Genomic DNA, 10,632 nt, shown 5'->3' with positions numbered 1-10,632 from the left:
GGGGGGGCTGAAAGGCTTCGCGGGATGGAGGATGTGGTTTCTTTCAAACAAAGTGCATTGCGAGACTGGTTTGAAATGAGCTGGCGGCTACGGGGAGCCGCTGCGGGATCTGTCCTGCTTGGGGTCGAGGCCGCTGACCAGGCGCTGGATGTTCTGCAGTTCGCTGGTGGCCGCCTCCTTGTCGGCTCCCAGCTTTGGGGACAGGGACACGGAGCCGGAGGAGAGCGTGGACGAGCGGCTGGTGAGGTCCGAGGCGGAGTCCAAGGGCGCGGCGCCGGGGCTGGAGGCCAGAGCGCTGCCTTTGGTCTCCCCGGAGGTTGCGGCCAGGGCCCCGGGCAGCGCGGTGGTGAGGAGGCTGCTGCCGTCGGGCAGGGGCACGGGCAGCGGGTAGGGGCTGTAGCGGAGCCGGGGCCGCACGGCGTTGAGGAAGGGATGCCGGTGCACCGAACTGGAGGCCGCACTGGAGGCCGCCGCCGCCGCCGCCATGTAGGTGTAGGGGTAGGGGAAGAGGCTGCCGAAGGGAGACATGGCCAGGCCCTGCGGGAGGGTGAGGAGGGAGAAAAAAAGTGTTAGCAGCACGTGCCCGCTTTCTGCCCCCCTACTCCCCCCTACAACACGAGCTATGAAGCTGGGCATGTCCCTAACTCCGGACACTCGGACCCTTGAAGGCTCAGTCTCGCCCCTCACTGGCACTGCCCAGGGAAGCACTGAGCCCCGAGTGGGGTACAAGGAGCTGGAGAGGCTCCAGCTGGGCCACTCCTCACCGGCGAGTCTTCCCTAAAGGCTCACTTTCCGCCGCCCCCTCCCCCCGACCCAACTCCTTATGCAGCGAGGGGAGGTGCCCTGCTACTCCCTGCTTGCTTCGGAGGGGCACTGGGGAACCTGCGGCGGTCGGAACCTGCCCATTCGGTGCCGTCGGGACGTACCTGAGAGGCCAGGACGTGCTGCTGCAGGTGGAAGGGCAGAGCGGCCGTGGATGCTCCCGAGAGTCCCTGGGCCGCCGCCGTGGCCATCACCGTGCTGTCCAGTCCCGAGCCGCCGGCTGAAGCCCCCGACACGGTGGCGAGCAGCGGGCCCATGCCCGCGGCCATGCCGGAGAAAGCCCCCCCCATAGCGAACTGCCCGGGGTGCAGCAGCAGCGGGTGCCCGTTCCCCAGTGGGTTGAAGAACTGCTGGCCGGCCAGGGCGGGGGGGAACCCCAGGTTCTGCAAATGTCCCTGGCTCAGGTGCGCCGTGCTGTCGGTCTGGACCGTGAGGGGGGCGAAGGGCTCTTTGCCCAGCAGCCGGTTCTCGTCTACTTTAGGGCCGTCCCGGAGGGGACTTTTCAGTTCCTCGCCGCTCAAACCTCCCCCGCGGCTGCTGGAGGAGATGGTGGCCGGGCTGTGCCGGGAGTCCGGGGGGGCTTTTTCCGTCCTCTCCCGGCTCCGGCTAGTCGCCGAGTCGCTGGGGAAGAAGTGGCTTTTGGAGGGGCTGCCCCCCTTGTCCCGGGGGTCGTCACTCGCGGCCGCCCCGGAGCTGGCTGGCGCGGGGGTGGTGGCCGTGGTCGTGCTGATTTTGCCCGACTCGCTGGCTTCTAGCAAAGGGTCGTCTTTGCTGTCGGCATCGCTGTCACCCTCGCTGGGACAGAGATCTGCAAGACAAAGACGGCCCGGGGCTGGGAGCCGGCACGGCGCGTCCCTAACCCCCGCCGGGCTTCGGGAGGGCGCGGACACTCCCTGGCTGACCGGCAATTCCAATGGAAAGGCTGGGAATCACTTCCTAGGAGATAAATATGTCCACCCCCCCGCTCACCCCCTCGGCTCCCAGAAGGAAGCGAGCGCTGGTCTTAGCGCACCGACCCCGCTCAGAGCAGGGACCCGAGGCCTGCGGCACCGCTCCCCACAGGGGCAGCAGCCCCCGCCCGCCCCGTCGGGGTTTGTCTCCTATCAACTTTTCCAAACTTTGGAGCCCTTTCGACGGTCGAAAGTTGTAGCCTTCCCCCTCCTCGGCCTCCGTCACGCTGAGGACCCCCCTTCTCCTCCTCCCCAAAACTCTTCGCCGGATTCCTCTGCACTTCATCTCCTAATTTCAGCGCCCCAGGTGCGAAGATCTGGTTTGCTTTTCGGGTCCCCTCCCAGCTCCCCTCCCCTCGGCTCGGCAGGACTTTAAACAAACGAGTAAAGCAACAACAAAAAAGAGGTTGTTTCCTCCTCCCTCTGCGCTCCCCCCCCCCCACCCCTGGATGGATTAATACATGTGAAAGAGCTGCAGACAGCTTCCAACCCCGCATGGAGAGAAAGCAAGGGGGACTTTTCTATAACAAAGTTCGGGACTGTATCCAGGGGAAAGATCCTTCCTCTAATAACAGATTCAGGGAAGAATATTAATGGAGTGACTCCAGTTTTGAACTTTTGCCCCGTGGTCTGTCTTTGCTCCCTTGACTCGGAGCTGGCTCCTTTCTGAAGCGTGGAGGGGAGGAAGGAGCAGGAGAGGGGCCAGGAGAGAGGGAGGAGCAGGGAAAGAGGGAGAAGGACAGGGGAGAGGGGAAGAGGGAAAGGGAAGAAAGTGCAAAGAGAAGAGAGAAATAAGGAAAGAGGGGAAGAGGGAAGGAAGAGGAAAAGAAGGAGACTGGGAAAGACGAAGCAAAAGAAAAAAACATGAGTGGGAGAAAGGAGTGGGAGAAGAGGAAGGAAAGGGAGAAGAGAGAAAGGAGAGGAAAGAGAAAGCTGAGGGGAGGCAGGAGGAGGGCTGGGGTCAGAGCTCAGTGATGCATGCCGAGGTCCATGCCCCCAAGCAGGACTTGGTTGTCCCCGCTGTTCCCACGGGGCCGGGGCTCAGCGCTCACCTTTGAGGCTGGAGGTGCCGACGGTGGGCACAGCAGGGCAGGAGGACTGTGCGAAGCACTTGAAGGCTGTCTGCTCGTTGGACGATTCATCCGAAGTGGGGTTTTCTTTCTTCTGCCTCTCGTCGTACACCCGCATGGACTGCAGGGTCAGCTGCTTCCTGCCAGGCACACGGAGCTGCTGGAGGAGCAACACCCTGCTGCCCCCCCCCAGGCCCCCAACACCCCATAGGGATCCCCTCTAGGGGACCCCATATCCCTTAGGGAAGCCATACGTGGGTGTGTGGGGGGACTGGGGCCAGGGGCTTGGGGAAACGTGCTGCTCGCAGGCAGAGCCAAGAGCTTGGCTGCTAATGAGAGGAGATTTCTTGGAAGCTGTTAGCAGTGATCCCGAGTACGGCAGATATTAAAGACTAGGGGGGGTGGAGGGGGGTGGCAGAGGGAACTGTTCCCTGGAGATTAGCTTTTAAAACGCGAGGATGTTCCAGAGATATGAGCCATCTTAATGGTTGCTAAGATTGCTAGGAAGTGGTTATTTTGTTAGGCACTTTATGTAATCTTTTCACCAACAATTAACCCGGAGTAAAATCTATTTATATTTAGAGAGAAATTAGAAATCATTTCCGTCCTGTGGCTCCAGCATTGGCTTTATTTTCACACTGACGGACAAGAGGAGCTGGCGTGTGTGCGTGTGTGGTATGCTGGGTTCAGTTCTGGGCACGGAGAAAGGCCTCTTGTTTAACATTACATCCTCCCTCCCCCTCTTTTTTTTTTTTTTTTTTTTTTTTTTAAGAAAGAAAAGGAACAGACATATTTATTCATTATCTAGAACTGAGTGCAAATGGCTAAAATATCCTGTCTCCTGTAACAAAACAAAGCAAAGACTTATTCCCCACCTAGGGAAAAAAAAAATAAAGAAAATCCCCTTCTCTCTTTCGGCCAATATTTTAAAAAATAAAAAAATGTCGTGTCCCATTAAAACTAATCTATGGGTGTTATTCCCATATTCTCGGGACACCGCTGTCAGAGCAGTTTGTTTTTATGTTTCTCCTCTACGCTTTTCAGGAGAGTCTGCGGGAAAATGCTGGGGGAGATCAGAGCAGCGCTGCCCTCACTTCTCCCCGCTTCCAGTCCCAGCCACAATCTGTGGGGGTGCAATATTCCTGCCAAAACGTTAAGGAAAACTCATTCCTTCGGTAGCATTCACCATCTCCTTCATCTGCAGCCATTGCTTTCGCCGGCCTTCCTGTGCGATGCAAAAAGTAAACGCAGAAAGCACGGAGGAGCTCACGTGCAATCGGTTTTGCGTTATTAACGACGAGATCCTTATTAATTTTGTCGGGGGGAAGTGTGGTTTGGAGGAAATGCGAGGTGATTTTGACCTCTGGTCATGTTCTGAGCCTTGCGCACGAAATCCAAATGAGGTGCCCATATGTAGTGTTTCCAAACTCACCTTTTTTCCCTCCTTCCATTCCCGGTGTCCCGAAAACCTTTGGCAAAGGGGTTGTTGTCGATTTTTAATTGAGTGATCTACAGGGAGAGAAGAAAAAAAGAAAACCAAACCAAAGCGGGGTTGGGGCAGAAAGAAGGAGATTTGGTAAAAGGACGACCGACATGTCCTCCTCCTCCCCACTTCCCACAGCCCAGGCAGCAGCACACGGTGCATGGGGCAGGATTTTGGGGTGAATGCTCGCATTTTGGGGCCAGCCGGTGAGGCGGGTCGTGGTGGCAATGAAAGAGCTCCATGTCTCCGCCACCACATCGGAATTCATTTAGCCGTGCAACGCGATCCATGCGAGTTATGCCTGCGCTTAAACTCTTTAAATGCCATAATTAAACCGCAAAGGAATCATACCCACCCCCTCGCTATAATAAAATACTTCGTATAATCGCATTATGTCCCGCGCGTGTGCGTGTGTTGGGGTGCTGGGGGTGCCAGGAGCGGGCTGATTCGGGGCGGGGATGGGGTGGTAGGGATTTCAGGGGTCGTTTGGGGGATCCTATGGGATCCAGGCTAGCTCTACAATTTCCAGTTTGGGAGGAAAGTGGGACCCAGTGAGCAAACAGCTTTGGACACTGAGCAGCACCAGCTCCCAGGTTCCCCTCTCCAAATCCTCCCGCGTACACGGGCAGGAGGGAACAGGGAAAACCCTCGCCAGAATAGGTGAGACCCCCAGCTATGGGATCTGGGCCACGCTCCTGACTCCCTCCTCCCTGTTCCCCCTGCCACGATATCAGAGCACTCGGCTGGAGACACTGCTCCCATGCTTCAGCTGTGGGCTGGGCAGGACAGCCCCGTGCATAACTCCCAAAGCAACGTCTGCTCTGCACGCGTTCGCCTTCCGTTTCCTCGCAAACGGGCAAGCAAAGTGAGAGCAATGCGTGCCAAGCACTGCCAGAGAGGGAATTTTGGAAAAGGAAGGGTGCAGCCCCTCCTTGTGCCTGGCTCTGGGCCGTGGGGGATGGCAGCGGACAGAGGGACGGAGCGAGCGGGGTCAGCGCAGCTCTGCTCTTCAGGCACACAAGCACCAAGCACCAATTTATAGACAGAAAAATAAGAGCCCCTTCTTGGCTCTTTCACTTCCTTCCACTTGACTTAATTATCGTAAATTTGCCTTTTGCCAGGCTCCCAAATATACCACCTTGGTTGCGAGCAACAATAAAGCGGCAGAAATGGGAAGGCAGCGTCTGCAGCGCTGCAAACTTTCTCGCCCCGGCTCTGTGAGACCTTCCAGCTAAATCTGAGCGAGATACTCCTCTCTGATCAGAGCATATTTCTGCACCACAAAAAATAATAAAACACTGCAGGATGAAAAAAAATATCATAATATAATAATAATAGGAACCAGACGTGCGCTCCAGCCTTATTGCCAATTGCTGTTAAAGGAGCTAAAACAGCACAAAGGCCAGGAAGAATTACAAAATCTCCAGCCACACTGCTCTCCCCCCTCTGTCTTTCGACACACGGATCAGATTCTTTTTCTGATGCGTCTTAGATTAAATCCACACTGAAAGCAGCGATCCTCACCCCATCCAGACCCCTTTCCCCACGCCGGAGAGCAAAAAAATATGTGTATATCCTAAGTACTCCCCCCCTCACACACACACAGCCCTTCTTTTAATTGCCCTGCCCAGGGTCGGCTGCGGGAGAGTTCCCGACGCCCTCCCCCAGCGCGGTCCCAAAGTCGGAGCGGGAGGATTTGGGGGAAACAAGCGGGGGTAGAGGAGAGCGGGATGGGCTTTGTGATTTTTAAGGGAACAATGCAGAGTAAAAGCTCTCTGAAAAGCCAAAACACGTAAAACAAATCCTTTCTTAATCTCCTTACCTTATCATTCTGGTATGCGGTCACTGCGATGAATTCAGTCTCTGGGAACACGTAGGTCCGGAACGTGCTGTAGGGAAGCTTGAGAATATCGTTTGCTCGGACGATGTGGAAGCGGGGCTGGTACTTGTGCATGGAGTTTAAAATGGTCTGCGGTGGGGAGCGGCCGGGGGGGTGGGGTGGGGGGGAAAAGAACAGGGTGAGAGCCAGCAGCACCCACCCGCGCTGCCCTGAGCTTTCTCCTCATTTGCGTGCCCCGAGCGCACCGCAAACACACGCACACGCCGCGCAGCATCCAGCACAAAGCGCTGACAGCTCCGGCTCACCGCGCTGAGGCTCTCCCGCTGGACGCCAGAGGAGATTTCCCGCGGGGGGGGGGGGGGGGGGGGGGGGGGGTGCTGCGGAGGTTATTTGGGCTTCGGACGCATTGGCTTTAGATTTCAAGGCGAACAAAAAGAAAATAAAAATAAAACAGAGACAGCAGCTACAATAGCAACGCCACCACGAGCGCCTTGGTCAGGTCTAATTGCTCGCCTCAATCCACTTAAGGCCTTCTGCGAGAGGCAAGAGCGGATCGTCTAATCGAATCACGGGCAGCGAATGCAATCTTCAGCGCATTAGAGATCCCCCGACCGCGGCCACCACCGCAGCCCCGGCTCCAGACTTTCCCAGGAATGGAAAGAAACGGCGAGGAGCGGCGGGCACTTATCAGCAGTTTGTTTGATTTCACTCGCAGGGGGAGCTTTTTATCTCTGCACGCCCAGTAAATGTAAAGGAGTGGATAGACATGAATGGGCAACTTGACCTTTGCTTTTGGTCCTGTTTATTTTCACCCTGGCTTACTTTACGTTATCCAGATTAATATATATTTAAATGTTTGCATACTTAGGCCTTTAAGCCCTTTATACACATATGCATATCATTTTCCTATGCTTAAAAAGTGTGATCGTCTCTATTAAAAATATATTACACATCTATATCAAGCCAATGCAGCTCCGAGATATATCGAGTTGCACTATGTTGGAAATATATCTCGAAAGTTAATTCTGAACGGCACGGATTGGGTGTTTGGAAAGCTCGCAGAATAAACTCGCTTGTTTAATCCTGACCTCAGCAGCAGAAAAAGAAAGGAACATTCTAACCGGACACACGCACGCCAGCCGGCTGCGTGGAAAATGGGGCTGTTTATTCCCCATTTCCCACACGTGTGGTGCCTGAATTGCAGTGCCTGGGAAAGCTCTCGGCCGGGCACTGCGGGGGAACACGGCTTGGGGAGAGGGGAAAAGGACTCACAAATCCGTGCTTGTCGGAGATGTTGTTAGTGAGCTTCAGCTTGTGAAAGGTGACGACTTTGGACATCCATTGTTCTCCGGTGGCCGGGCTGTCCGGGTGGATGTACATTCTCTTTGGCATTTCAGGGTCAGCTTTGCCGGCTACCATCCACCGGGAATTATGGAATTTGTACCTACAGTCGTCAGCCGCCACAATATCCATCAATAAAATGTACTTGGCCTTTTTATCCAGTCCAGTGCATCTCACTTTAAATGGAGGAAACATTCTCCTACGGGCAGAGAAGGGGAAATAAAGAAAAGAAGAAACGAAAGAAAAAAAAAAACAGTAACAATCACAGCTTTGGAGTGAGCTCTTAGAGCTTGGTAGCCCTCAGTCCCTCAGAAGCAGAAAACTGCCCCCGCCCACAGATTTTTCCAATGCTCCCAAGTTGCAGGAGAAAGCCGTCCCTCGGGTGGGACACGGAACGTGCCCCTGGCAGGCACCCACCTCTCCCTTCCTAAACAGCAAAGCCTCATTCAGTTCTCTCAGATCTCTCATTATTTGTATACTTCTTTCCTTCGTTAAACAAAGGAATAGAAGCAGATCGCGCCCCAATTAAAAATATTCCTCCCTTCTACGTCCCGCGCCGTCGTTAGAGAGCAGAGGGGGGGCTTTTTTAATTAACCAAAGAGGAGAGGAGACCACGGTGAGAGCTGTAAGGTCCCAGCGGCTGCTCACACGTCTGTGCAGAGGGCTCCCTGCGAACCGCGCTCCCCTCCGCTCCTAAGTCCGGCTCCAAACTGCAACAGGATACCACAAATTTGCTGTTTATTATATCGAGCGGTTGGCATTCGGCAAGCCCAACTTAAAAGGAAACACATGACTTTGCAACACGTAAGAGCGCCTAACACTCGCCGAGGCTTTCGCGCAAAACTTTCGACCACAATTAAGAGAGAAAACTTGGGAAAGGCAGGAAAGCGAGCTGGGGAGTTTGTTTTTTTTTTTCCCCCTGCTGCTCTCGGGGCTTTCTTTCCCTAAGCCCGCAGCCTGCAACCGGCGCGGTGCGAGGGCTGAAGCCGCAGCAGAGCGACCCGAGGCGGCTCTCGGGAGCGGTTTCTCCCCCGGCCGCTCTCCCGGCAGACGGCGCGCCGATTGTTTGCTGCCTTCCCCAGGGCGTGCGTTAGAAACACGGCCGAGCGCGAAGGGTTCGCTCGCTGCATGTCATCACATCCGCAGGTAGAGTTGTAAAAGAGCACGGACGTCAATTAGGAGAGAATATAGAGAGGGATTTCAGATGTGCAAACCTATAAAATGCCGAAATGCAGAGCGTGATACGCGCCGTGTGCGTTCATTCATTCACACGTGAAGGTTATATAAATACATGGACACGCAGCGCGCTCCTGCAGGAGCTGCAAACTCTTCCTTGCAGCAGTGCGAGTGCTTTTCGCCGCTTTTTGTGCATTTCCAGATATAATTAGTCAGCAGAAATGCATGCCTGCATCACGCAGAGACACGGGCACAAGCGAGGCAGCTGATAAACAGAATCTCCCTGCCCTCCTGCAGCTACCACTTCACCAGCAGAGATACGTCGCTACAGATATTTTTTGCTACATTTCCCCTTCTCTCCGTGAAAGAAGAAAAACCGCGTGCAGCAAGGCTGCAATCAGGCCGGCGCCTTTTCCAGCCCCAAATTATTTTCTTTCTGCTCCCAGAAAGTATTAAGCTGCTGAACCATGAAGAGCCCCTCTCGCCCCCTGTGCACGCACCGAGAGTGGCCGGTTCGTGGTTCAATAGTTGAGCCTTTCCCCGGAGTGCGCTGCCCGCAGCAGGGCTTTGCAGCTGCCTCGCACTTTTCCTAATTCCAGATGAAATAAGCTCGATGGAGGCAGTGCCGGAGAAAGCCTTGCTCCGGAGCAGGCTGCCGGGTGTAGAGACCGAGGAGAGGGAGGAAGCCCGAAAATTCAAGCACGACCCCTGCCCGAGACCTACCTTCCCGATTTGGTGATCACCATCTCCGTGCCTCTTTTATGGAATTGTTCCCAAAGCTCTTTGGCTTCCAGGTGCACTTTTGGGTCGTCTTCCACTTCTTCTTCTGGCTCCAGAGTTTTTAAAGGCCTCAGATGGGCTGCTGCCTGATGGCCCAGGGAAGAAAAGGGGATAGCAGTCTCTGCAGCCCCCACTAGCTGATCCATAATGGGCTTAGCCAGGGCCCCGGGGAGGGAGAGGGCGGCCGCCCCATTGGGGGGCAAAGCCAGGGCCGGGAAGAAGGGGGGCTGATGTCCCAGCACGGCGCTCATGGCAAAGTCCGGTGCCCGGTGAGGTAAAAAAGGATGATAAGCCATGCTTGTCCCAGGGATCACTGGATCTCTCATCGGTATATTCATCCACTCCACTCCTCGGTCTTCCTACTGCTGGAGTAGTCCTGGAGTGGTTTCTAACAGCACATCATGAAGAAGAAAAATTAAGATAATAACAATAACAACGAGAAAGCACCAAAAAGAAAAAAAAAATAAGGTGGGGGGAAACAAGCTCTAGACAGCACAGTACATGGGGGAGAGGCAGAACTTCTACAGCCTACAACTTCCCGAACCGGGGCACATCCTCGGCCCTCGGGACAGCGGGGTAACAGGATTGTTCATTATTCGTCTTGCTTTTTGTGTTGTTGTTCTGTCTCTGCGGTTTTTTTTTTCCCGAGTGGAAGTCCTTGCGCTTGAAAAGCAATGCCGAAGAAGGGGAGAAAAAAATCCACCGGGTTCGCTGCTTGCTCCCGTTGCCGCGGAAGAGCTGGACAAGCCGAGATCCTTTTTTTTCCTCTTCTTCTTTTTTCTCGTGCTCTCAGTCCCCCTTCTCTTCTTCCGTCGCGGAGGGTGGCGGCTGGAAGCCGGGCTCGCTTTTTGGGCGGTTGGCTGTGCCCCCCCCCTCCCCCCCACCCCTCCACCTTTCCTCCGTACGGGCAGGCTGCAGAGCAGAGGCTGGGGAGGGAGGGAAAGCAGAGAGAAGCGAATAAACCCACCCCCCCCCCTCGCCGAGCCGGCAAGGCTCCTCAGCAACCTTCAGGCAGCGGCAGCAGCAAAACTTGTAGGGAAATCTCGTTTCCGCCTCGCCTTCCCCCGCTCCGAGCAGGAGCTGGTCAGAGTGCCCTGATTTCCATCAGGATCTCTTCTTTCTTTCACCCTCCTCCTTTTTTTTTTTCCCTTCCCCTTCTCTTTCTCTTTC

General features: G+C 55.2%; 1 protein-coding gene across 2 annotated transcripts in view; it reads right to left on the bottom strand.

Annotated features, from left to right (window-relative positions):
- Positions 7–10,632, bottom strand: part of TBX3 (T-box 3) — a 15,429-nt gene continuing 4,803 nt past the window's right edge. Inside the window, exons 1-7 of one of the 2 annotated variants that reach the window (XM_021412538.1) lie at positions 9,406–9,800; positions 7,438–7,705; positions 6,148–6,294; positions 4,275–4,351; positions 2,825–2,982; positions 927–1,630; positions 7–537 (exon numbers count right to left, since the gene is read on the bottom strand). In XM_021412538.1, the coding sequence (XP_021268213.1) occupies positions 88–537; positions 927–1,630; positions 2,825–2,982; positions 4,275–4,351; positions 6,148–6,294; positions 7,438–7,705; positions 9,406–9,800 (2,199 nt within the window). In that variant the 3' untranslated portion in view covers positions 7–87. Of the gene's footprint in view, positions 538–926; positions 1,631–2,824; positions 2,983–4,274; positions 4,352–6,147; positions 6,295–7,437; positions 7,706–9,405; positions 9,851–10,632 lie in introns of those variants that run through there. The other variant, XM_021412537.1, reaches the window with a different exon arrangement.

Source organism: Numida meleagris, chromosome 14 (genome assembly GCF_002078875.1).
Source record: "Numida meleagris isolate 19003 breed g44 Domestic line chromosome 14, NumMel1.0, whole genome shotgun sequence".
NCBI lineage: Eukaryota > Metazoa > Chordata > Aves > Galliformes > Numididae > Numida > Numida meleagris.
This window is presented reverse-complemented; position numbering and strand designations above follow the sequence as displayed.